The 27,267-nt window shown below is 46.0% G+C and overlaps 3 protein-coding genes across 5 annotated transcripts in view; 2 read left to right on the top strand and 1 right to left on the bottom strand.

Moving 5' to 3' along the window:
- The window catches only part of ALAD (aminolevulinate dehydratase), a 14,898-nt gene extending 10,053 nt beyond the window's left edge, over positions 1-4,845 (top strand). For all 3 annotated transcript variants that reach the window (XM_015423106.1, XM_015423107.1, XM_015423109.1), the window contains exons 9-12: positions 685-772; positions 2,127-2,213; positions 2,362-2,491; positions 3,372-4,845. In XM_015423106.1, coding sequence (XP_015278592.1) covers positions 685-772; positions 2,127-2,213; positions 2,362-2,491; positions 3,372-3,439 — 373 coding nt within the window. In that variant the 3' untranslated portion in view covers positions 3,440-4,845. The remainder of the gene's footprint in view (positions 1-684; positions 773-2,126; positions 2,214-2,361; positions 2,492-3,371) is intronic.
- Positions 4,846-7,829: 2,984 nt separating this feature from the next.
- HDHD3 (haloacid dehalogenase like hydrolase domain containing 3) lies at positions 7,830-12,864 on the top strand. The gene is made up of 2 exons (XM_015423127.1): positions 7,830-7,852; positions 11,842-12,864. The coding sequence occupies exon 2, from the start codon at positions 11,864-11,866 to the stop codon at positions 12,584-12,586; it is 723 nt and encodes a 240-aa protein (XP_015278613.1). The 5' UTR covers positions 7,830-7,852; positions 11,842-11,863; the 3' UTR covers positions 12,587-12,864.
- A 3,043-nt stretch (positions 12,865-15,907) lies between these two features.
- The window catches only part of BSPRY (B-box and SPRY domain containing), an 11,701-nt gene continuing 341 nt past the window's right edge, over positions 15,908-27,267 (bottom strand). Inside the window, exons 2-6 of the mRNA XM_015423096.1 lie at positions 25,711-25,809; positions 22,350-22,580; positions 20,796-20,821; positions 18,257-18,381; positions 15,908-16,990 (exon numbers count right to left, since the gene is read on the bottom strand). Coding sequence (XP_015278582.1) covers positions 16,470-16,990; positions 18,257-18,381; positions 20,796-20,821; positions 22,350-22,580; positions 25,711-25,809 — 1,002 coding nt within the window. The 3' untranslated portion in view covers positions 15,908-16,469. The remainder of the gene's footprint in view (positions 16,991-18,256; positions 18,382-20,795; positions 20,822-22,349; positions 22,581-25,710; positions 25,810-27,267) is intronic.

The following is a 27,267-nucleotide window of genomic DNA, read 5'->3' on the forward strand; positions in this document are numbered from 1 at the left end:
CTCCCCCCCCCATTGCCTCTCCCCCCGGCTCCTCGCTGCTCTTCCCCCCCAACCCGGCACTGAAGCGAGGGGCGAGCGGGAAGCCACTCGGCCCTCGCTGTTTCCCCCTCCCTCAACCCGGAGTTTGCAGAGTGTTCCCTGCGCATGCGCAGGGGACGCTCTGTGAGTTTCGGGGAGATTTAAGTATCCCCCCGATATTTTTTTACAGATTTGGGATTTTTGTGCACACGTGGGGACTGCCCCATGTGCGCACAAACCTCTCCCTCCCCCCCAAGTGCCCCCGATGTGCGGATTTAAGTATCCGCACACCAGGGGGCGACTTGAGAATTAGATATATAGATTACGAATGTCATAGAAATCTATCTGCAAGCAGTGTTAAAAATAAGAATACGTAAATATTAATGTATAGTCAAAGCAGAGCTGCAAATTTTTTAAAAAATCATAATTTTGAGCCAAAGGGTGGAGTTACAGTGTGCTCACTTGTATTTGAAAGCACTGGGATTTTTTTTAAGTATCAGGTATTTTGGGATCATTGCCATTGTAACATAAAATAGACCCATCTGTCCTCTCCCCCTACTTCTGAAAGGAAGACCAAAGTTAACCAAAAGGCCTCTCTTTGTGGGACTGTGTGGGGAAATAACTTGTAGTAACCTTCCCTGATCTTCTCTCCCCCCCCCCCCCAAGAGATGCAGCCCTGTCCAAACCCGCCTTTGGAGACAGACGGTGCTACCAGCTTCCTCCAGGGGCTCGAGGATTGGCTGTGCGAGCAGTGGTGAGTTGCCCCATCTGGAGGCCTCCTGAGTGTCCCAAGCCAGGGGATTCCACTTGGCCCTGAAGAAGAGGCCTCAGTCTCCATCCTTGTCTTCTTCTTTCAAAGCTTTAGCTGCTGCTGGTGGTGTACTGGGCGCCACATAAAAGCACTCAGCTGGGAAGACTTGGGTTCATTATTCTAAGGGACGCTGGGCTGTGAAAATCCATCACCCTGGCCTTCTTGCAACACAAATCAGAGATCCTCTTAGTGGATTTACTTTGTTTGGGAACGGAGATTAAGGCTGAGCTTGATACGAGGTCGTCTGCTTACAGATTGTGCTAAGGTTTCCCTGCCCCCATCCGTTTGTTGAGAACATACCATTTGGGGGGGGGGGGGGGTGACCTGGTAATGAGATGGGATCAAGAATCAGGCCCTTGCGAACTCTAAATGGGAGCCCTTTGATGGTAGAGCACATGAGCTGCATGTGGCAAGGTCCAAATTTAATCCCTGCTATTTCCAATTAAACTCAAGCATCCGCACTGGAAAGACACTGACAGCATTCAGGCATAGCACCAAACCATAGCTTGCCGGTGTGGTCTACTCCCACATACTTCCTTCACCACCACCCCTTTCCCCTCTCCCTTCTGCTGTCAAAGTTAATGACTGGGTTTAGTGTACACTAGCATTGTAAAAATAAGGTAATTTGCCTTGATCTAAAAGATCACACTATACACAGTAATAGTCTGAAAGTCTCTCCCTCATGAGAAAGATACACTCTGAATATATGGATCTTCTGTCTGGTCAGCTGGAGTGGATTTTTAATTAACGGCAGGTGACCATTTTAAGAGGCCGTTCCCGTACCTTACCTTGTTGGACAGAAATTACTGCTACAAAGAAGGCTTGTCGTATGAAAAGGAGTTTTAGTTATGGCGTAAGAGAATTCCCAGGGGGGCTGCAGTTTCTCAGGTGTAAGACAGCCTCTCGTGTCCCTTGACTATTACCATAAAAAAAAAGTGCTGGGTATAAATTATGTCATCCAGCTTCCTGTCTGTGGGCAGTCCTTCATGACCCAAAGTAAGAAGGGGTGAAAAGAAACCCGAACCCCTTATAAAATGTATCCCTTCAAAGTTTCCATCCCTAACAGTCACCTGGGGGGAGGGCAGGTTTGCTGAGCCAAATGACTATTACTGGCACATGATGTGTGCATGGACGAAGATGCATGTGCAGAAACAGGGCAGCTTTGTTCTGCTGTGGGCTCTCTTCCTGTTCCTTGAAGTCTTCTTATTGCCCCAGGCAGCAATCATGCATGCTGTGCTACAAGGATTTTTCATCTAACAGCTTCCTTCTGTTTGTCGGCTTTCCACCCCACCCGCAGGACCGGGATGTGCGAGAAGGAGCAGATATGCTAATGGTAAAGCCAGGGATGCCCTATCTAGACCTTGTGCGGGAAGTCAAGGATAAAGTAAGTCCCCTGCTTCTCCTCCAGAATAATGAGGGATGGCATTGGTTGACTTTGCCTACACCACTTTCCCTATAATCTTGGGGTGGACTAAGGCATTCTGGCCTTTGCAGCATCTTGGTGGAGCTGTGTGCCTGTGCTTCTTTTCCAGCACCCCGCCCACCCGTTGGCTGTTTATCATGTCTCAGGGGAGTTTGCCATGCTGTGGCATGGAGCACAAGCTGGGGCCTTTAACCTGAAGACTGCAGTTCTGGAGGCCATGGCGGGATTCAGACGAGCAGGTGAGAGAAGAAGGAAGATCAGAGGGGCCCAGAAAGCGCTATGAGGACCCCCATGGCAAGAGTGCCCACTGCCTTCCTGGGTTGTTGACATCGCAGACACAGGCACCGAATCCTGAAGCATTCCTTCTGATGTGCTTGTGTGTTTTGCACGTCAGTAGTCTTAAGCACCTACATAAAAGTAGTCAGCTCAATAAATTAAAGACAGGTGCTCTTCCTGCAGGTACATTGGACAAAGGAGGGGCTACAGCTCAGTGCGAAAGTACATGTATTGTTTGCAGAAAATCCCAAACTTACTCCCCAGCGTCTCCCATTAAGGGGTCCCAGGTAGCCACTATTAACAAAGACCCTTCTCTCCTAGAGACCCCAGAGGGCCACTGCTTATCAGTATAAAGAACTACATGGATTTGGTATAAGGCTACATATGTTCAGAGGAACATTGGTGGAAGAGTGAAGATATTCTGAAAAGCGCAGAAAATTAAGGGGATGCCAGAATTTTGCAAATAAAATCGAGAAACGGGGAGGAGCACAGAGGACATTTAAGCCAGGGACTATGTATGTAAATAAATGCTGAGACTTGAGAAGAGGCCTAGAGTTGCAGTAGACTAACAACAGGGCATATGTTTGGAATGTAGAAAGTTCCAGGTTCAATCCTTGTTTGTTACAATTTTATCTCACCCTTCTTCAGGGGAGCTCAAGACAGCATGCATAGATCTCCTTTTATTTTCACAATGTCCCTGTGAGGTAGGTTGGAAAGCGAGAGGCCAAAGTCACCAGGGAACATCATGGCAGGGCAAGTTTCAACCCTGGGCTCTCTGGTCTTACGGCCATCATCTACAAACTGCTCTTGTCTGCAATAAATCTTTTTTTTTCTTAATTCCAGGGGCTGACATCATCATTACATACTATGTGCCTCAGCTGCTGCAGTGGCTTAAAGAAGACCAGGCGTGAGGCATGCGTCTCCCTCGTCCCTGTGATGGGAGAGCAAGGAGGAGCTTGGAAGGGGGCTGGCAACAAGGGGGCAGGCACCAAAAGAATTTTTGGGAGATCAAGCACGGCCTTGGTGTGGGAACCCTCCTGCCTGCAGTGCCCCTTAGACACCAAAGGAATAATCCCTCCTAAAGGGCTGTTGTATTCAAATCCTGAGGCCCTTCCATCCCGAGCTGGTGGTGCACCCTTCTCTTAAACCCAGGACTATTTCCACAAAATGTGTATGTTTAAAAATGCCACAAGCAAGGAATAGTTAAGCTCTTTGCCCTACACAAATCCTTGCCGCATCAGTAGTAGATTAATTGGAAGTGTTGGTACAGCAGGAGTAGATGCTCATAAAGGTGCCATTCAACTGTGAAGGCCGGACTGAGGCCTTGTGGGAATAAGGCCAGCCCTTTCTCTGTGATCCCCTAATTCAAAATCTAACTGGGATAACCAGTGCTCCTTTATTCCACAAACTACCACAAACATGCCAAAACTGCAAAAGAGTGGCTGTAGGACTGACTATAGATGCTCACTGGTACCTTTATGGTTGCCAGGCATATAGACTCATCCTGTATGTGAGGGATGGGGTTATTTTGAGATTATGGGCCAGATTTTAGATGGCTTCTGATGTGACCACTACTTTTTCCCTGGTAGGTTTCCTATGTTTTTAACCAGCAATATGATTAGAAATCTAGGGCAGTTTCTCTCACTGAAATGGGCCTTTTTATACACAACAGCTGGCCAATAAATGGACTATGACTTGATCAGTTAATCACTAGTTAAAGTAGACTGCAGAATTGGGGTGACTCGTAGTCCCGATGAAGCCACTGGGGCCAGGCTAAGCTTGGCAGATGAGCAACTGGTTTGAAGCTTAAGTGTATTTGAGCGCACAAGCATTTGCCCTTTAATGTGTACTTTGACCACTAATGAACTGCCCCCCCCCCAATACATTGTTTCCTTGGACAATGAGAATATCACCTACACCTCCTACGGAGCCAGAGCCTTTCTTTGTATCATTTTAGATTAAACTTTGGAGGGAAAGTAAAAAATACTGATATTTTCTGGAAGTCGTGGCTTATTTGGTTCTTACAGCAGCATGCAGGAGGAAGGAGGGCTTTTAAGGAGGATATTGCTCTGCATATGGGCAGGCAAGGAGGAAGGCTACACTAGTAGTGGTATGTGGGAGGATGCTGATATAGCTGTGTAAAATTCTTGTTTATGGAGGGTGTATTCTGCCTGTAGGAAATTCTCAACTCCTGCTGGGCCATCTGTGATTTCACGAGTTGCTGTCCCCACACTTTCAAATCTATTTTCCCTCTGTCTATGAATTTTTTTAAAAAATTAAAGTTCCCTGCCTTTCTGCCCTAAGGTTGCCAACCTCCAGGTGGTGGCTGGGGATCTCCTGGGATTACAACTGATCTCCAGGTGACAGAGATCAGTTCACGTGGAGAAAATGGCTGCTCTGGAAGGTGGACTCCATGGCATTAGGCCTCATTGAAGTCCCTGCGCTCCTCAGGCTCCACCCCCAAAATCTCCAGATACTTTCCAACCAAGAGCTGGCAGTCCTAAACTCATAAGGGCTACTGAGGTAGCTAACAGAACTACATCTTTAAAACCATTAAAGCCAACAAAAACATGTAAAGCCTTGGGCAGGAAAGAGGGATCACTGAGGGAATGCCAAACGAAACCAAGTCTTCCGTCCTTGCTAGAAGCTGCCAACAGAAGGGGACAGATGAGTCTGCCTGGGGGAGAGAGTGCCTGAGTTTTGGTTCAATAGGGTTGCCAGGTTCCCCCTGGTCACTGGCAGGGGATGTGGGGTGTAGGACTGTGAGCCCAGATCCAGGTTGGGAAACTCTTGGGGATTTGGGGATGGAGCCTAGGGGAGGACACAGTGCCCTCAGTGGGGTACAGTGCCATAGAGTCTACCCTCCAAAACATCAATTTTATCCAGGGGAGCTGATCTCTATAGTCTGGAGAGGAGCTGTAATTCTGGAGGATTCCCAGGTCCTGCTGGGAGGCTGGCATCCCTAGTTGAAAAAGGAGGTCAGAAAGGGATCATGTTATGAACCATCATAGTCTTAACCTGGTGTGATAGGGCCTGTTCCAAGGGAATCCTGGGAATTGTAGTTTTCTACTTGGGTTCCCATGCTATGGATTATTTCTAAAAAAATAAAGATTATTTCTAAAGAATTCTGTGTCTTTTCTGCTCTGCAATTCCCAGGGTTTGTTGGAGGGAGTTGGCCTATAAAACTTGTAGGTTTGTGGCAGTTTGTAGTGCAGGGCAGGCATAGTCCACAAAAGTAAAGGGAACTCTGGGTTGTGAGGAATAAACTTTGTTAAATCTTTCCCTTCATGTTCCCCTCCGACACATAGCTAATAATAGGATGTATTCTTGGTTTTCAAGATTGTTAACAAGCAAGTCTTGGCTAATGCCTTGTGTGAACTATGCCCTAGTGTCCCAAAATCCTCCACAACATGCAAGGGGACATTGATGTGAAAATAAATGTTGGAAAATTTGGCAACTGCCCTCTTTGTGGGAAAATGTCTATTCCAGCTCAAAATACAATACAGGAGAGAGTTCATAGTTCTTCATTCTGCCTGGATCCTGGTTCCTGTTCTTTTCCTGAGTTAATTAACTAGGGCTGTGGTCACACGCACTAAATAATCCACTTTCAATCACTTTAAATGCACTTTCCAACTGGATTTTTATGTGTGAACTGGCAAAATCCACTTTGAAAGTGCATTAAAAGTGGACTGAAGGTGGATTATTTAGTGTGTGTGACTGCAGCCTAAGAATATGTTGGTGGGGGGTGGATCCCAGATAGCCTCCTACACCAGTTAAGGTACTAGCCCTGCCTTGCCTTAGCTGCATTAGTTCACGTCAGAAATATGATGCGGCAATTATAGTTCTTTAGAACCAGTTCAAAATAGATAATTATGATACTTATTCCTCTAGAGTATCCACCACTTGAATTTGCTTTTTCAAAATCCTTTACAAACTCCTTTAGATGTGAATTAGAAAAAGTGAAATGTGCTGACCACGAAAGGTGAAAACTAGCTCTCTCACCTATTATATTAGCCCCGAGACTTATGCCTTTGATAGTTGCCGTATAGACAGAATTTAACTGGTACTGTGGTGGCTCAAGTGGTTAAGATGCTGAACTGCAGGCTGTGGAAGGTCAGTAGTTAAGCCGTTCGGGACCCAAGTGTACCGCATGACGGAGTGAGCTCCCGTCTCTAGTTCCAGCTCCTGCCAGCCTAGCAGTTCGAAAGCAAGAAATTGCAAGTAGATAAATAGGTATCACTTCGGTGGGAAGGTAACAGCGTTCACGCACCTTGGTGTTTAGTCACGCCGGCCACATGACCACGGAAATGTCTCGGACAGCACTGGCTCTTCGGCTTTTAAACGGAGATGAGCACCGCAACCCTAGAGTCGGATTCGACTGGCTTTCGAGCAAGGGAACCTTTACCTTTATTTCCCCCATCACTGCTGCTTTATAGTTGGCAAAGCTTCACCTGTTATATTTCTGGCTGTTATAGCCTTTAAGTGGGAAAAAAACAATTTTAGGTAGTGGGAGAAAGGTTTACCAATTTCCAGGTAGGGCTTGGTGTTCTCCAGGAATTGACTGATCTCCTAGTCACAGATATTAGTTTCCCTGGAGGTAATGGGGTGGGGGGTGGCGGCGGCATCACATCCAATGCTCCCTGTAAGCTGTGGGATTGTGTGAGCAAAAATTCTATTTTGTGAGCTACTGGCATTAAAGTTTTGAGCAAGCGATTTAGCTACTGCATAAATTAGTTTGCTCTGGAGCCATTCTTCCTGAGCTGGAGGCTAAAAAACTGAGCTAGCTCACACTCAGCTTAGAGGGAACACTGATCACATCACTCTTCAGGTTCTCTCTCTTCCTTAGGCCACCACTCCCAAATGTCCAGGAATTTACGAGGCTGAAGTTGGGAGCCCAAGTAGAAAGGAATACTGAACTCTGCATGTACCCAAAGATACTCTTAATTCTGACATGTTCGGGTGAGGACCGCGATTATTCTGATGTCTGACACATGAAGCAAAGATTTCCCCCATGAAAATCTGCAGTGATGAGAGCGAGGTTGCACCTGTTGAATTTCTGCCTACCTGACAAGGTTTAAAAGACACTGTGGCCTGGCAGTTCAAAACCAAGTACTGAGAGTCAGCCCTGGATGGGGTTAAACTCTGATTGTCTCGCCTCCTCTTCGCGGACCGGAGAGCCCTGTACACCACCCCCTATATAGGGGGCAGTGGCCCTGTACGCTCAACTAGGGCAAAATAAGGGCGGAAGTGACTTCAGCAACCGTCTTCGAGAGTATTTCGCGCATACTCAGTGCAGACGAAGCTGCATGAGTCTTGGTTGACAGGTAAGGGGTCGGGATGGTGCTTTAGAGCGTGTTGGCAGTTGCACGCCCCCTCTGTGAGTCGGCCACTGTTTTCTTTATTCCTGTTATAAATTATCCACCCACGGCTAAAGACACATCGCCATGCCCGTGGGGGAGGGAGGGGGCTACTAAGATGGCACTGCACGGCAAAGCAAAGCAAATCAACTTTGCGGTACGGGCAAAGTCCCGAACTATCAGTTGAAATGGATTCCGGCCCAGTTTTAGTCCTGTGGAAAAGGTGGAGAGGAATGTCATTCATTTTTTTTTTGTCAGATACTAACATACCCCGTACGAGCTGCGGTGGCTCAAGACGCTGAACTGCAGGCTGTGGAAGGTCAGTAGTTCAGTAGTTCGAGACCCGAGTTGCCGCATGACGGAGTGAGCTCCCGGCTCTAGTTCCAGCTCCTGACAACCTAGCAGTTCGAAAGCAAGACATTGCAAGTAGATAAATAGGTACCACTTCGGTGGGAAGGTAACAGCGCTCCGTGCGCCTTGGTGTTTAGTCATGCCGGCCACATGACCACGGAAACGTCTTCGGACAGCGCTGGCTCTTTGGCTTTGAAACGGAGATGAGCACCGCAACTCTAGAGTCGGATTCGACTGGCTTTCGAGCAAGGGAAACTTTACCTTTATGAATGTTTCTGGGGTTTCTCTATTATTCATGTTTTTCAAGTGGCTTTCTGAGACTTCTACCTAAATATGTGATGGACAAATTGCAGGCTTGCGTGTGGGGGTTTTCTGTACATATTCAGAGGCCATGCTGCAATTAAAACACACAGTAACAAATTGTGGAATGCTGGATTTATTAATTTAGATAATTTTTATGGCACATTTTTGGTCTTTTGATTCTCCAGGCAGCTAACAAAATTATAGAGCAATACAATAATACATATCTAAACCATTTAAAGAAATTATGATGGAAGCAGCAAGGTAAAAAAATAATTAGAAGTTCCCTTTGGTACTGTAAATACATTTTGGAACATTTATTAATTAGATTTTTATCTTGTCATACCTCCAAGAGACTAATGATTCCTGCTCATTTCACCCTCACAACAGCCTTACAATGTAGGTTGCATAAAGAGACCACCCAAGGTCACAGAGTAAGCTTTATAACTCTGTACTGAAACATTCTAGCCCCTGCCCAACATATTACTTAAACAAGAAGGTAATGATGAACTAGATATTTTGCAAGAGGAAGGGAAGCTGCCTTAAACAGAGTCAGTCTATTGGTATATTTAGCTCTGTATTGTTTTCTTGGACTGGCAGCAGCTCTCTGGGGTCTCAGGCTGAGAGAATCGTTTGCCAAGCTGAGATCTTCTAAGTAAAGGTGCTACACTGAGCTTTTGGATCTTTTGAGTTCAAGGGGGTGTTGGGAAGAAGAAGAAGAAAGTGCTGTGGAGTCGCAACCAGTACATGGCAACCCCATCTGCAAGGTGTCCTGGGCCAGAGAGGAGCAGAGGCAGTTTGCCATTGCCTTCCTTTGCATAGCAACCCCAGTCTTCATTGGTGGTCTCCCATCCAAGTACTGACTGTGGCTGACCCTGCTGAGTTCCCAAACTCTGATGAGCCTGGCTAAAATGGTCTATTCAGGGTACTTGGGGGGGGGGGCAAAATTCCAGGCCTCCTGGTCATCATAGGGCCAGTTTGGTGTAGTGGTTAAGTGCGCGGACTCTAATCTGGGAGAGCTGGGTTTGATTCCCCACTCCTCCACTCGCAGCGGCTGGATGACCTTGGGCAAGCCATAGTTCTGTCAGAGGTGTTCTTGAACAGAGCAGTTTCTGTCGGAGGTCTCTCAGCCCCACCTACTTCACAGGGTGTCTGTTGTGGGGAGGGGAGGGGAAGGGAAATGAGTTTGTAAGCCACTCTGAGACTCCGAGTGAAGGGCAGGGTATAAATCCCGTCTCCTCCTCCAGACAAATCTGTTATTTGTTTTCATGAGATTTGGGGGTTGGCTTTCTATCCTGTCTTTTCTATCAGTGGTGGGGTGGTTTGCAAAGCTATAAAATCAGTTTTAAGCAAAATAGTAACACTTCGTTTTAAAAGATAAACAACTCTTTTTTTTCTGGAGACCTGTGGTGGCTGGTGAGAACCAGCATGGTGTAGTGATTAAGAGTGGCGGAGCCTAATCTGGAGAACCAGGTTTGATTCCCCCCTCCTCCACATGAAGCCTGCTGGGTGACCTTGGGCCAGTCACAGTACTCTCAGAACTCTCTTAGCCTCACCTACCTCACAAGGTGACTGTTGGGGGCAGAGGAAGGGAAAGGTGATTGTAAACTGCTTTGAGACTCCTTAAGGTAGAGGAAAGCAAGGATATAAAAACTTACTCTTCTTCTCTTGGTAACAACACATGCTCTACCACTGAGTCACACAGTCTTGCCCAAGAAGGGCAAGTGTGAGATCATGCAGTGAATTGGACTCTCAAAGACAGTTTAATTTCTAAAAAAGAGGTGCTGAGGCTCATAACTGCCTTATGAACTAGACATGGTCTTGGGGTGAGCAGATATGGTATGATACCTGATATGATACCCTTCACCCACTGTGATAAGTAGCACACTCTTCATCCTCACCCCATTCTTAGAGAGGAAGACTGATCGCTGTCAGAGCTTCACCCACCAATTTTGAGGCAAGTGGCAGGTTTGACTGGTTGGTTGTGTGACATCGTCACCATGCTTATGCAGACATTCCGGTTTAGCCCTGCCCTTTTTTCACCTTTCTGCCCAACTGGTTTGTCTGCCCTTTCCTGCTGGGCAATACAGGTTGAAATGGGCATGCTGCAACACCCTGACCAGGTAAAGATGGAGGGGGAAATCTCTCTTACCAAGAATCAGGAGTTTTAAGGACTTCACTGTTTTAAGAATTTTTAGAAACCGTGAAGTTGCCAAACTTGCACTGGACTGATCATAGAGGTTTATAAAATTATAGATGGCGCAGATAAAGTAGATGAAAATCATTTCTCTTTTGCATTACAAAGGGGCACTCAGTTAAGATGAGAGAGACAGATTCAGGAAGGCAAAAAGAATTGCTTATTTGCATAATGCAGAGTTAACGTGGAACTCACTGCCACAAGATGGAGGTGTGTGCATTAGAAGGCTTCAAAAGGGGACTAGATATCTTGGGGTTCTTAGCAATTTTTGTTTATTGTAGCCCATGGGCTGAGAATTAATTAACCTATATTTTGTGGGGGTGGAATCCAAAAATCAAATATTATGTAAAATTGAGTATTAAAATAAAATGTAATTGATGTATATATTCTAAACAAATCTGAGTTCCCAAGCAAATCTTAGAATTGTCTTGAGTTTCCCCCCTCTCAATTCCCATCAATTTCACCTCTACTAAAGACCCTACTTGTGATCTACTGCTTCCTCTATGCCTACAGGGAAGGTTATCCATTGTCTCTCTGCATGAGTCATTGGTTTGAGTCACATAGAGCTGTTTAAGAAGGAAGCTGCCTTCATCGTCTGGCTAGTCACTACAGCCCTCTTTCCTGGGCACAACCTCTGCACTGTGCTCCGTCACTTTCAGATCGCCCGTAGTGAATTATTAAACAGCTATTCATTCTGCTTTACTAAACTGCTGTCAGTTTAGTAAATCATTATACTTTTAATTTGCATTTTGCTATTTTGGAACATTCTGTATTGGCAGAGAATGAAGGGTGTTTTTCTAGCCTGGTGTCTGTGCAGGAGCCAAGGTTAACTTCCCCAAGAGCAAAAATTCTTCCCCATCCCACCCACCCCGTCTGTGAGCAAAGCAGGTCCATTTCCCCGTTCTCAAAACTTGGAGAGGAGCACTGCACAAGATATCACAGATACTGAGGTTCTCTTAAAGGGAACAGTGCTGCTACATGGCAGACACGTCTGCTAGAAATGAACTGACAGTCATCTCAAGCCCTTGTGTTAGGGTGGGCTATAAATCACAGCAACAGGAAGGTGTGACAGGATTTCTGCTGTTACTTCTCCTGTCTGTCGTTCCAGGCCATTTGAGTGGTTCGCCACAATGTTAAAGCTACGACTTTTGACATGGGATGTGAAAGATACTCTGCTTCGACTCCGGATTCCTGTGGGCGAGAGTTACGCTGCTGAGGCCCGGGCCCGTGGCCTCCAGGTGGAAGCTGAAGCACTCAACAGAGCCTTCCGCCAGGCCTATAAGGCTCAGGGCCAGCGCTTTCCCAACTATGGCCTAGACAGAGGCCTTAGCTCAAAACAGTGGTGGTTGGAAGTAGTCATGGAGACCTTCCGGCTCTCAGGAGTCCATGAGGACAAGGTGCTCCTGTCCATTGCAGAGAAACTCTACTGTGATTACTGTAGCAAGCGCAACTGGGAGCTGCTACCAGGTGCCAGTGAGACCCTCCAGCAGTGCCGGCAGTTGGGCATCCGCATGGCTGTCATCTCCAACTTTGACCGGAGGTTGTCAGAGATTCTAGCTCAGTGTGACCTCCAGCAGCACTTTGAATTTGTCTTGAGCTCTGAGAACTTGGGCTTTGCTAAGCCAGACAAGAGGATATTTCTGGAAGCCCTGCGGATCTCTAGGGTACCCCCTCCCTTGGCTGCCCATGTTGGGGACAACTACATGAACGATTACAGGGCACCAAGAGAGGTGGGAATGCATAGTTTCCTGATTAAGACACTCGGGAAACCTGCCAGCTGGGAGACAGAAGTGCCTCAGGAGCACATCTTGCCCTCACTTACATACCTGCCCTCTCTTATACAGAAAGGCTAAGCGAGGGACTTCAGTATTTTGCAGAATTACTGTTGAAGGACTTCTTGGATTGGACCACTGCCATTGCCATCCTAAGCAGAATTGCACCCATTGAAGTCAAAGGGCTTAGAAAGGTCTTTATGCTTAGGATATTACTGTTAGAATAGCATGGAGTTGCTTTTTTCGCTTCAAAAATGTAGACAGCTAGCACATCAGACAGAGGTTGTTACCACCATGACATCATTCCTTCCCACACACAGTGGCTTTTTAAATGGGCAATCTTTAAAAAATGCCCTGTCCCACCCTGACATGGATAGCCCAGGCAAGCCCGATATGGTCAGATCTTGGAAGCTAAGCGGGGTTGACTCTGGCAAACACTTGTATGGGAGACCTCCTTGGACTACCAGCAGTTGGGAGGGTGGGGGCAGGCTTTATTCAGCCACCTCTCTGAATATTTTCCAGGCCCCCAGTGGGCGTCAGTCACCAGAGATCGCCATGACTTCCAGGTGTACACACACTCATGCACATATGAAAAATACAAAAAAAAAAAGACAAACCAAAAATGTCCTATCCCACTTACAAATCAGAAGTGGCACTGTGCAGGAAGAATTCTGCCACAAGATTTTACTGATTGTTTAAATCCACCATGCTCTTCTTGCTAAGGAGAGTAGGAAGGAAGGAAAGGGTGCCTCATGTCTAATAGCCTGGTGAAAAATCATTTGGGTAAACTAACTCATGGAAGTATGGCCTCCTTTGAATATTTTATATTTCTAGTTCCAATAAAAGTAGCAGTGTTTCTGAGGCTGACCTTCCTTCCCGATACTTAAAAAAAAATTTTTTTGTTTCATTCACAATATGTTGTTGAAGGCTTTCACGGCCGGAGTTCATTAGTTGTTGTAGATATTCTAGGCTGTATGGCCATGTTCTTGGCATTGTAAGACATGACATATCGCCAGCAGCTGTGGGAAAACTTATGAAAAAACACAACCTACAAACAGTATTCAGACCCACCAGAAAAATACAACAGATGCTACGATCAACAAAAGACAGAAGAGCCCGCCTCACTTCTGCAGGAGTATACCGCATACCATGCAGTTGTGGACAGGTTTACATCGGGACCACACAGTGTAGCATTCAGACAAGAATAAAAGAACATGAAAGACACTGCAGACTAGGCCAACCTGAAAAATCATTAGTGGCTGAACATAGCCTAACTCACAGGACACAGTATCCTATTCCAAGACACTGAAAGGCTGGGCAACACATCCAATTACCATGTCAGATTACAAAGGGAAGCCATTGAGATTCATAAACATAAACACAATTTCAACAGGAAAGAATAGAGTTTAAAAATAAATAGGGTATGGTTTCCAGTCCTGAAAAACACAAAATGCTCTACATCTTACAATAGCATTACAGATAAGATTAGAATTTCAACAGCCAATCGATATGCAAAAGAAGCTCCTCCATTAGCATGTCACAGCCTGGGGAACTCCTACAAGACAATGACTCAGCCCTACCCCACCTTCCTGAGTAGATATAAATTACCTGCCTTTTGTCTCACCTTGACACAGAGAGTACTCCATCTTTCTGTGTTATAACTCTGAGGATGCCAGTCACAGCTGCTGGCAAAACATCAGGTCCTACAATGCCAAGACCACGGCCATACAGCTTGGAAAATCTACAACAACTAGTGCACAATAAAGTTCAGTCCTGACTGGGATCAGTCTCTCCCAAGCCTTGCAATGAGCCTGTTCAGTAGATGGAACGGTATGGACTGGAGGCGGCATCTTAGAGAAACAGCAGCCTGCTCAGGGCTGTACAAGTCAACGAAACGTGGGAGGACTTGAATCAGGAAGACCTGAGTTCAAGTCCAGTTTTGTAGGATACACTGGGCAAGCATCTTGAGGCTGGAGGAAACAACTGATAATCTAGGACATGAGTGGGGCAGTGATGTGTCCAGGGCCAAAGACTACAAGAACATACACATTGTATACTGGAAAACACAGTGTAACACAAACTAGAAATGTCTCTTATGGAAAAACCTAACCCATTCTGTCCTCAAATTGTACATACACACACAGCACAAAGAGCTTGGCGTGTTCCAGGTTGCAAAGGCAAGTCTTTATTGATTGCAGCAGTGGCGGGAGGCTGTGTTTCCAGCCGTGTTCCAGATGGATGTTCTCTCAAAACAAATCCAGTTTAAACTCAGCTGTTCTGACCATTCATATATAACACCTCTTATGTGAGGTACTCCATCTTCCCACAGCATTTGTTCCCAGGAAAATGAGACAAGTTCCCACAAGGCCACTACTGAGGTTTTGATTGCTTTATGAAATGTGGCTGCATCAGTTTCACAGCAACCTACTGGCCAGTATCTACAGCGACCAAAGAAACACGTGCCATACACACAATGCCTGCACTGTTTCCTGGGTGAGTTGCAGTCCTGTTGCCCCAGGCTCTGTGTGTGTGTGGCGCAATTCTATAGGAGCACAGAATATAATGATGCAGAATTTCACTTCCTCAGAATTTCAGCTTTCATTTAAAAACCAACAGCTGGTAAGTGTCTAGCCCTTATATTTGTGAAAAACATTTAAAAGTGTGTGGGCACTGCTTGCGACCAGAATGGAAGCAGAAGAAGATTTCCAGTGGTGGGGCTCCTTGCCCTCGTTGAGAGCTTGCAAAACCATAATAAATTATGCATAATAGTAAAAAAAAAATGCAGATTTGGCTATGAGAAAACAAGAACAATTATATGTGCTGAATGAGTATAATTTATGCGGGTCAAAAAAGTTCAGTTTCACTTTACACAGAAATTGGAGTGTACAGGGAAGAATTTTTATTACTGGTTAAACATGGGTGACTAAACAGTCCCTAGTTATTCCCCCTTTTTTGGGTCATAATAGGGAAGAGTTGTGGCTAAAGCAAACCACTTGTTTTGTATGCAGAAAGTCTCAGGTTCAATCCCTGGCATTGCCAGTCAAAGGGGTTGCAGGTAGAGGGTCTTGGGAGTGTCATTACCAGTCAAATGAGACAACACAGAACTAGAAGGACCAATGGTCTGATTCAGTAAAAGGCAGCTTTGTATAAGAGAAGGAGAAGAGAAGAGATTGGATTTATCCCCCCCGCCCTTCACTACCCAAAGGTGTCTCAGAGCGGCTTACAAACTCCTTTCCCTTCCCCTCCCCACAACAGACACCCTGTGAGGTTGGGGGGGAACAGAGAGCTCTTGACAGAAACTGCTCTTTTTCAAGAACAGCTCATATCAGAGCTACGGCTTGCCCAAGGCCATCCAGCCAGGTGCAAGTGGAGGAGTGGGGAATCAAACCCGGTTCTCCCAGATTAGAGTCTGTGCACTTAACCACTACAACAAATATATAAACAAATATAACATAATTCTTTTTCAAGACTTCATGGAATGACCCTCCACACACAGTCATCAGTACTGTCTGGCACACAGTTTGCAGATAAGTACTTCCACAGTATCTCTCTTTCACATACAGACGGCCAAACCACAAGCCAATGTAGATCCATTGTATCATTCCACCCAGTAGCATGGAGGATGTTCCCACGCATTGGGGTCCAGACAGATTGGTAAAATGGTTCACTTCAGGTGCACCACTGATTAAAAATTTAACTTCTCAGATTCCTAGGGTTTCAGGATCCTTTCAGCTTCCTCCATTCCAGCCAATGAAGCAGCAGAAGTCATTGCGCTTGGCATTTAAGTTGACCTTTGGATGTGTTTAGCCATCTGCGCAGGCTTGTAAAATATTGAGGAACCCTAATGCCACAAGTTGTAAGGAGCCATAAATGTAGCATGATCTATACAGTTTTAGGAAATAGTCTCAGTGTTCATCAAAGATAAGTATGGCCTCTTGGGCTGCCCCTCAGCAGAGCCTCACTCTCACTGCATCAGGTAGATACTTTGATCAGCTACAGCCAAGGATGGGTAAATGGGAGCGGTGAAGTTTTCACGATGTGCATGGAGAACAACGCAAGATTCTGGGTCGTAAAACAGCAGTTCCCCCACATCCAAGTCCACCAGGACCCCAATTTCCATTGGGCATTTGAGGAGGTCCACTGTTTGGTGGCAATTGTCATGTGAAAACCGAAACTCCTTGTCATAGCGGGAGAAGACCCAGGAGAATGGGTTGTAACCCAGGCGGGCTTCAGGACCTGTGCCCTTACGCTGCAGTGATTTATATGAGATGCCCAGCTTGTATGCACCGCTATTTGCCACACTGACTCTCCATGCGTGAATCCCTTTGTGGAATGATTCTTCAGCCAAGGCATTGGGCCAGTGGTCAAACCGTTCTGGGCCATCAGGGTCACTCTTTACTTTCTTAGGGCTAAAGGTCAGCATTTTCTTGTCTTCCGAGAGTGTCAAGAGTGGGCTGACTGTTTTCTCATCAATGTGGATTTCATCTGTGCTGAGAGGAGAAAGAAACTGGTTAGTGCATGTTTGGCAGACAGCTTGCGTTACAGATCTGTGCCATGGCTAGTTCTTTTGTACATCAAAAAACTGAATTTGACTTGTGTGGTCTTTAATATTGGCCTTCAAAGTGCATTAGCAGGCCTTTTGTAAAATTTAAGCATCCTTTGGAACCCAAACATTTAAAAACAGAATGTGTAATTTCAAACTTGAGTTTCCAGATTGTATTACTCCTTTGTACATTTTTTTGGTTTTTGTCTTTCCAAAACAGGCATTTTGAGAATTTAAATATCCTGCTGTTTTGTCATACAAATGCCACACAAGGAAGATCATAACATAAAATTAAAACATAAAATAGATGTAAAACAGCAGCCAAATAAAAGCAATCATAACAAGCAACGCATATTAGATAAATTTAAAAAATGGTTTGGTCATAAAATTAACAATAGGTCATAACAAGCTACAGAATAAAACAGTTTCAGGGCATAAATGACAAATGTACTCTGGAATAAAACAGTTCATACAACTTTCTGGATGGTCAAAAGGGAGGAGTCTGACAGATCTTTTGGGGTAGGGAGTGCCACGCCCTGGGGACCACAGATTCAAAAGCCCAGTCTCCCTGGTAGTCAATCCTCACAGACAGATGGGTCATACAGGTGATCATAGAGGCAAATTGTACAGAGCTTCCTTAGAGGGGAAGGACTGAGGCTCAGTGTTAGAGAATCTGCTGGGCATGTAGAAAGTTCCAGGCTCATTTCCCAGCATCCAGTCTGAACAGACAATACTGACCTTGGTCTGAATCAGTATAAGCCATTTTAATAGCATCAACTTCACCTGTGTTAAGGTTGCCAGGTCTGGGTTGGGAAATACCTGGAGGTTTTGGAGGTGGAGCCTCAGGAGGGCAGAGTATGGGGCATAATGCCATAGAGTCCGGCTTCCAAAGCACCCATTTTTCTACAGGGGAAGTGATCTCTGTCGTCGAGATTAGTTGTAATAGCGGGAGATCTCCAGCCACCACCTGGAGGGTTGGCAACCCTAAGCTGTGTGCATACATGTCACTGGACAGTTACCCAGAACTGAATTATGTGGAACTAAAGACAGCTTTTAAGACTGAGCCTCAATTTGAATTAAGGTCTGGTTCCAAGGCATACACACACAGAGAAAGCTGCTCAATGCAATAATATACACCTGCAGTGGTATTTAGAAGGGGCAATATGGGCAAAACCAGCCTCCATTCTCTGGGAGGATGAGACACTGACCTGAGTTCCAGCACAGAATGGCAGCAGTCCACAACCGGCTCATTAATGGACTCTGGATGCACTGCGGGTTAAAGTTTAACTTCTCAGATTCCTGAGGTTTCAGGATCCCCTCCGCTTCCTCCATTCTAGCCAATGAAACAGCAGAAGTCATTGTACTTGGCATTCCAGTTATGCTTTTGGAGTGTAACCCATACGACAGTCAGGGGAGGTTAGGACAGATTTGCTCTTCCTTATGAGCTATACCTACATTTCTGACAGCAATACTACTTGTAAGGTAGGCCACGAGTATTAGAGCAGTCTGCCCACGTCTCTCGTTAATAGGGTTGCCAGGTCTGGGTTGGAAAATACCTGGAGATTTTGGAGGTGGAGCCAGGAGAGGGCGGGGTTTGGGGAGGGAAGGGGCCTCAGCATAGTACAGGGGCGGCCAAACTTGCTTAACGTAAGAGCCACATGGAATAAACATCAGATGTTTGAGAGCTGCAAGACATGAACAGATATTACACGTTTATCCTGGGAAATATGCAAATTTGCTTTTTATTAACATTAAATGAAACCGCCAAAAATAATAACAAAAGCGGTAAAAGCAGATATTTATAATGATATTTATTTGTCCAATTATATTTGTTTGCTAATGATATTCCCCAGCGATCCTGCCGGGAGCCGCACAATGTGTGTGAAAGAGCCGCATGCGGCTCCCAAGCCACAGTTTGGCCACCCCTGGCATAGTACAATGCCATAGAGTCCACCCTTCAAAACAGCCATTTTCTCCAGGGAAGCTGATCTCTCTCAGCTGGAGATCAGTTGTAAAAGTGGGAGATCCCCAGACCCCACCTGGAGGCTGGCAACCCTACTCGTTAACTGTGTGGATTTCTTTGTCCTCGCTTTTGCCCTCAGTGGCCCTTACACTTTTTATCTACTGTTTTTATTGCTTAAGCTGTGCTTTTACCCCTCCTCTTAATGTCTGCTGGTTTTATTGACATCATTCTGTTTTTAGTTGTTGAATAGCTTATCGATAATTCAAGCTACCTAAAGGTTTTTTTTTAATGGAGTGGTGGCTAATAAATGTTTTTCATTAACGAATTACTGTTTCCCAATGGGACGTTGTCCGAAGCTGAGAAAAAGCAGCTTGCCCAAGGCCAGTTCATGAGTTCATACCTTCTCAGGCTTTCAGCCACCACGCTACACTTATTTCTGAATGGGGCCCAGGAGGAGATTTTTCTCTTAATGGGATCAAAGCTATGCAGCAGAACTGTGACTGTTTAGAAGGATGTTCAATGGCAGGTAAGAATCAGTAAAAAAAGGTAAAGGTTCCCTTGCTTGAAAGCCAGTCAAATTCAACTCTAGGGTTGCGGTGCTCATCTCTGTTTCAAAGCCGAAGAGCCAGCGCTGTCCGAAGACGTTTCCGTGGTCATGAGGCCGGCATGACTAAACACCAAGGTGCACGGAACGCTGTTACCTTCCCACTGTAGTGGTACCTATCTACTTGCAATTTCTTTCTTTCGAACTGCTAGGTTGGCAGGAGCTGGAACTAGAGACGGGAGCTCACTCCGTCATGCGGCACACTCGGGTCTCGAACTGCTGAACTACCGACCTTCCACAGCCTGCAGTTCAGCGTCTTAACCACTTGAGCCCTAATCCTGGGACATTTATGCAGCTGCAGGAAACAGGAGGCATACAAAGGATTGCCAGGTTTGTGTTGGGAAATAACTGGAGATTGTGGGGGGGGGGGGGGGGGGCCTGGGGGGGGGCCTCAACTGGGTACAATGCCATAAAGTCCACCATCCAAAACAGCCATTTTCTCCAGGGAAACTGATCTCTGTAGTCTAGAGATCAATTGTAATACCAGGAGATCTTCAGCCCCCACCTGGAGGTTAGCAACCCCAGGCACACAACAGCTACAGACAGGTTTGTATCCCAGCATCCATAATCCTGCAGACTCCACTTGGCACCCAAATATTGCAGCTCTGTGGGAATGGCTATGTGCCGCCTGTGCATCTGTTGCTGCAGAACACTGCAGCCCGGGAATTTCAGGTGTATTTAATAATGACAAGGTTCTAGCCCTTAAGGCTAGTTTTGCTCAAAGGGATGTCAACGATGCCTGGTAAAGTCTCAGACACTTGAAACGATGAGGGGACGATGCCTGGTGAAGTATGAGAAAGCATTTCAGAACTCCACATTCCTTTTGATGGGCCAAACCAGAATAAATGGGGGAAGCGGAATCCTACATACTTTCTCTGCAATACAGATACATAAAAATAAACACATACACAACTTTCATGTATATGTGATACCTATGCCTGTTTCACCTATCTACGCAAATCTGTTTAATTTAAATCATTTATGTATGTCACAAATTCCTGCAAGATTTGGATTGCATTGATACATTTAAGTTTGCATGCATAGTTCTGTGCAGGTGACTAGAACCAGGGCAAAGGTACAGAAATGAGGGTGACATGGATGGTGTGCTAATCCCTTGCAAGAGATGGGGGGCACACGAGCTGGTTGTCAGAACAAAAGAAACCGGCACCCTGATACCCACCTTTCATAGATTTCCTCTTCTGCCTGCTGGAGTAAAGGAGAGAAAGATGAAAAGATGAAAACTTCATCCCATGAATCTTCTTGGATATGCCCCAACATTATAGGAGCTGAGTGGGTATATCAGCCCCTTGGATTGGAACTCTAAATAAAGGTGCAATAATACCCTCTCAAAGAGAGTGACTACAGCTGTTTTTAGCTCTGAGGCAATCTCAAGATTGACACCTTTTGCTGCCAGCAGCTGGAAAATAATCCAAGGCATGTCGTCCCCCCCCCCCCCCCCCCGGCTTAGTTCATACCCGCACACAGGAGAATATGATGCCAGAGCACAGAGGTGGTCAAATGATCATGATAGGTCTGATGAAGGGAGCTTCATCGTTCATAGCAAGCTTAAAGTTCATAGTAAAGGTTTTCCTTGCTCGAAAGCCAGTCGAATCCAACTCTAGGGATTCGGTGCTCATTTCTGTTTCCAAGCCGAAGAGCCAGCGCTATCCAAGGACATTTCCATGGTCATGTGGCCGGCATGACTAGACGCCAAGACGCATGGAACATTGTTACCTTCCCACCAAAGTGGTACCTAGTTATCTACTTGCAATTTCTTGCTTTTGAACTGCTAGGCTGGCAGGAGCTGGGACCAGAGATGGGAGCTCACTCTGTCATGTGGCACTTGGGTCTCGAACTAATGAACTATCGACCTTCCGGTTTGCAGTTCAGCGTCTTAACCACTTGAGCCCAACAAATCTTGTTGGTCGCTAAGGTGCTAGTGAACTGGAATCTACCTGTTCAGCTCTCAAGTGGGAGAATACAGCTTTAAATGTTCCTTGTATAAAATCTCCCTGCAAACAGAAAGCTAGTTCATCAGGGACCAAGAAGTTTACTTCCTCATTGCTTGCTGAGCCGGTCTTCTGTTTGATGAAGGCTTTAAAAAACAACAACATAGTGGTGCATTCCAAAATGTGATCATCCATAACCTCTTCCTCCTAGGAAGTGAAGCAATCCTGGACTCAGGGCTCTGTCACATCATTCATCTGCATGTGTGAACCAGGCTATATTCATCACATCTCCAGTGGTGTTAACCAGGATCATAAACCAGGTTCTGAAGACAGAGAAGATCTAACTCTAGTGTGCGAGGATACAGCCATACTGACTAATTGTGGTTAAGGTCAGCAAGGGAGAAACTGCACAAGAGAGGGAGAGTGTGTGCGATACTACAATTGTTCCCTTAACGTGTAAAAACACACACAAAGATGGGAACAAGCCGCAGCTGCCCTACTGCCAAAGTGCGACCCCATCTAACCTTACACACAAGCCTCTGTCAATCACATGCTTCATACTAGGTTGCCAGCCTCCAGGTGGGGCCTGGAGATCTCCTGGAATTAAAAAGGATCTCCAGTCTGGAGAAATGAGGTCCCTCCCCTCCCCAGCCTGCACCCCCAAAATCTCCCAATCTAGAGCTGGCAACCCCAAGTCCCACCACAAAGAGAGAGCAATAAACTTGCAATGTAAGGAAACTGCCTGGCAAAACAAGGGCCACTCATGATAAAGCAAGGATGGTTACCACAAGGCTGTGGTCATCTGTAGCAGTGATCATGGCCACCAGATAGGACCGGAGAGCATCCAGCTTCCGCAGTGACTCGGTCCAGTGGACCTGCTGGGTAAGGATGTTCTGGTGGGCCCGCTCCTCCTCTGTATGCACCATCTCCAGCAGCCGCTGCTCCTCGCTCTCACAGACATTCCTCACAAGGTTCAAGCGCCGGATCAGGACCTCTCGTGCACTGCTGGCCGCACTCTGCAAAAACACAAAATGGATTGAACCACTCAGGGTTACAGTTCCTCATGACTAGCTGGTCAAGGGAATTCAGAGATTGCAACAGCTGTGGTCACGGGGAGGATATCTCCACAAGGCCATTTAAGGAAGGGGAAGGCTAACTTCTGTCTAGCATCACCTACTTCTTTTTAAATAGATTTCCCGTGGTACACCAATATCACTTAAGAGATCTGGACAATACACTCTTGTTTACAGACACAGAAAGTCCATTTAGGCCAGCTTTCTTGGGAAGAACTGCAGTAGCTGGCAGTTGTTGGATCATTCAACCCCCTACTCCCACCAAAAAAACGGACAAGGACCTACCTATCTAGGCTGCTACAGCGCAGTGGTGAAAAGAATGAGCTGTGATCCCAGAAGTCACCTCAGACACAAACTCAACCCAGTCACTCAGTTCCCTCATCTGCACTAATACTGGCTTACAAGGTTGTCAGGCCTCACAGCCAAAGAATACACACATAATCAGGGATGTCCAACTGGCTGCAGTCTGTGAGTTACTGGTAGTTCATCAGCTGCTGCAGAGTAGCTTGTTCAACCGTGAAGATGCAGAAAAAGATCTCAAAAAAGATCTTTGTTTTTGTTTCTAAAGCCTTTTATTTCATAGGGTTTTCCTGCATGCTGCTTAGCTGATAGCTTTATTTCTGGAGCTCTTCCTAAGCCATGCCCTGTTTCTAGGACAAAATAAACCTTGGTAACATGTTGGGAGGGAGCACAGAGCATAGCGCATGTTGGGGAAACACAGAGCAGCTTGGGATTTTTTTGCATTACTCAGAAATAACCCCTCGTTAAAGAAAAGGTTGGTGACCCCTAGTATATATGAAGGCAGGGGTCATTTCGTAGAAAAAGAGGTGCAGGAGCTCATTAGCATGACTTATTTGTATATGCCACACCCCCTGACATCACCGGAAGTGTGTCAGAAGGCAACACCCACTGTTTTGGATTGCTATTGGGAGGGGGAGAACATGCAGATCTGTCCTCACAGAGGAGGGAGAGCTTGTACCTGAATAAAACTTGGTCTTAAAGGTGCCACTGGACTGTTTTGGACTAGGGGGCCAGGGGGGCTATGCAACTTACCTGGCTGCTTCTTGCTCTGACTGAGGACTGCTGGGAGCAGGGGGTGGGGCTTGTTGCATGTGCCCACCCCCTGGGCTCTTTACTGCCGGAGCTCTGCTCCTGTGTGCTCCTGCAGGAAATGACCCCTGTATGAAGGGCTCTTAAACATGTCTACAAGCACGGCTGTCTCAGGACTAGGACTGTCAACTTTTCCCATCCCTGTTTATATCAGGAGGTCAAAGTGCAGTAACTGAACAGGGGGTGAAACTCTCCCTCATTGCTCTTCCCTCCCTCTCCACCTGCTAAAGGGCTACTCTTAAAAACCACAGAGCAGGGCCAGAAAATAATTATCATAATCTAAAAACATGAAAACCCAGGAACTAGCTGGGTTATTTATGTAATTATTTAAAGGAACTTCCGTGCTGCATCCCACAGTAGATGGCTCCCAAAACACAATACAGAACAACAATAAAAGCAATTTAACAATAAAGTAGATCCAGCACTTATTAAAAAATACAACAATCTGAATGTTTAAAACCCCTAAAAAGGCCACTATAAAATTAGGAGATTAGCCAGTTCAAGGCATCACATTCCCCTCCCCACCTCAGCTGAAACATCTCATGACCAGGCAGAAAAATGTGTGAGGGGGATTTATGGAATCGCAGGAAGGGGGAGTGACAAGTAGGAATTTAAACGGTTTCCTCCTTGCCAAATTTCTGGCAAATTCTACCCTAAAAACTCTTGGGAAGCATTTTGTCCCATATTAAACCCACTCCCCAGCTCGTATTGTTTTAAGATTGGCTTGTGAGGCCCTGCTTAGGATACCATCCTTCATGAGCGCCTTTATGAACAACACCAGGAGCAGCCCTGATATCATAAACACGGGGCTGGTCTTTTGAATCCTTTGGGAAGCAAACAAAGGCATTTTTGTTCCGCCAGGCTTTTGAAAACTGAGTCCTCCGGTTCCTGGAATTACTATGTTTTGGAGGACAACTGAACCTTGTCTGTTCTGTTCTTCTTTACTAAAATTATATTCTGTCCTGTTTTTACACCGTAAACTGTTTTGTAAACCAAGCACTGAATAGAGGCATATTAATGGTTCTAATAAAAATCAGTAAATGGTCAGATAAGACCCGCAAAGCAAGACAACTGGGTCTTTTTTCTTTCTCCTCCCTGAGCAGGTTTTTGTGCTTTTTACAACTTCATCATATGCCCCTGGAATTCAACCAGTGCAGTTTTTCCTCTCCCTATTACTGAATAGCCTGGTCAAAAAAGCTCTACCCATTCCATGTCTGTCTGCAGTGCAGTGGCTCAATGAAGCGACAGCTACAGAGGTGTGATGGGTGAAGCACTCCATATGATTTGGCCCCAGCAGCAGATGCACAGAGATGTGTTAGTGGTGGAAAGTGCCATCAAGTCATAGCTGACTTATGGCAACCCAACCCTGTAGGGTTTTGAAAGCAAGAGCCGTTCAGAGGTGGTTTGCCACTGCTTGCCTCTGTGTCACAACCGGGGAATTCCTTGGTGATCTCCCATCCAAATACTAGCCAGGGCCATCCCTGCTTAGCTTCCTAAGTCTGATGAGATCAGGCTATCCTGGGCTATCCAGATAAGGGTTGTAGACCTCATCAAATTATTGTTCCCTCTACTTTGGCTGGAAGAATGGTCTAATTCAGTATAAACCAGATTCAGGTATTTATACACTAGGCTCTGCAGGACCCCAAGCAGAGAAAGGCCTTCTTACCTACTTTAACAGGCTACGAACCTGAGGTTTTGCTCCTTCCCTTCCCTTGAATAAACAAGTTCAACACCCATCAGCATCATACAGGGGAGCGTCTTCTACCTTGGCAGTGGCTGCTCTGCAGGGTGCCAAGCAGAGAACTCCTGCCAAGATGCTCAGCTGCTGAAGATGAGGGGAATTGACTCATGGACCTTCTAGAAACAAAACAGGCTCTAGGGACCAAGTCACAGTCCCCAGTGCAATGGGAACACCTCAAGCTGACCCCACCCCTTCTTCCCAGTACCTCCTGAGAATTCGTACCACAACATGCTGTTTCTTCTCCGGCAGCACCTCTGCCACATATTTAGCAGTCACGGCACTCTGCAGCTGAAGTGTCTCACATTGATCTACAATTTTGTTCTGAAACAGAAGAAGCAGGAAGCTATAATTACTACCTTATAATTTCTGCAACACACACAAATTAGTCACTGTCTGAACAGAAGACAAGAAGAGCCACACTGGATCAGACTTTTTAGCCCAGCATCTTGTTTCTGACCAGTATCTGGCCAACCAGATACCCATCAGAAGGTCTACAAGCAACACCCAGAGGCCAAGGCCTCCACCTGCTGTTGACCCACCAGTAATGGATGTTCAGCAGTAAAATGCCTCTGAACATGAATGTTCAATTTGGCCTTCATGGTTAATAGCCGCAGGCGGGCTTCCTCCGTGAATCTGTCAATCTGTGCTTGTCCTTTAGGGCTAGCAGCCAGCTGTTCAGTGTTCCCTCTAAGCTGAGCTAGTGTGAGCTAGCTCACAGTTTTTTAGCCTCTGGCTCACACCTTTTTGTCTTAGCTCAGGAAGGATGGCTCCAGAGCAAACTACTTTATGCAGTGGCCAAATCGCTCACTCACAACTTTAATGCCAGTAGCTCACAAAGTAGAATTGTTGCTCACAAGACTCCACAGCTTAGAGGGAGCATAGCAGCTGTCATTCTAAGATGGGAGTGGTACTCAGCACTAAAAGTTCTGAAGTCCAGACCACCACCTTCACCACCTATCTCCAGATATTGGGGGGGGGAGGCCTCAGTTATGCAGTAGGAGGCCCTTTGTGAAAGCTCAGAGGGAGCCAGCATGGTGCAGCAGTTACTGACAGACCAAGATCAGGGAGACCCAGGTTCGAATCCCCACTCTGCCATGGAAGCTTACTGGTTGACCCTGGGACAATCACACACTCTCAGCCTAACCTTCCTCATCTTTGAGGGTGAAACGGAGGAGAGGAGAACAATGTAAGCTGCTTTGTCATCACTGGAGAGAAAGGCAGGAGTATAAAGTAAGCAAAAAAATAAATCACCACACATTCCAGAAATTGCAGTCACTTCAAAGAAAAAAGTTCCTGGTGGGTGGTTCTGTATCTTTAATAGCTGCTGGATTTCTGTGCCAGAAGTGCCTTTCCAGTTTATTATTTATTTATTTATTTTATTTCTTTGATTTATCTCCCCCACCCTCCCCACAAGCAGGCTAAGGGCGGCTTACAAGGTCACACAGAATACTGTGACAGTGAGACAGTACATAATATTCAACAATTACATTTTTTAAAATTGAGATTTAAGATTTAAAGAGTTCAAAGTTTCATATATATATATATAAAAAACCAGAGTAAAAGTTGCCTCGGTAGCAACGCTCGGATAGAAACCTTCTGAGCGGTGTTGTGAGGTATCAAGCCACCACCCACTAGGCTAGGACTGTCAGCAGGGGAGGCCCAAGAATGGGAATCTGGACGCCCGCGGCGCTGCCTCCCCCGGGGGAACAGCTCCGTTTGAACGGCTGCCTGACACACAGCTGATACAGAAAAAGACTGCCAGATTTGTGAAACAAATTG

The sequence above is a fragment of the Gekko japonicus genome, unplaced genomic scaffold (assembly GCF_001447785.1).
Source record: "Gekko japonicus isolate JY-2015 unplaced genomic scaffold, Gekko_japonicus_V1.1 scaffold454, whole genome shotgun sequence".
Lineage (NCBI taxonomy): Eukaryota > Metazoa > Chordata > Lepidosauria > Squamata > Gekkonidae > Gekko > Gekko japonicus.

Excerpts from the sequence above, each read along its gene's own strand:
- HDHD3 (XM_015423127.1), top strand. The coding sequence starts at position 11,864 with ATGTTAAAGCTACGACTTTTGACATGGGATGTGAAAGATACTCTGCTT.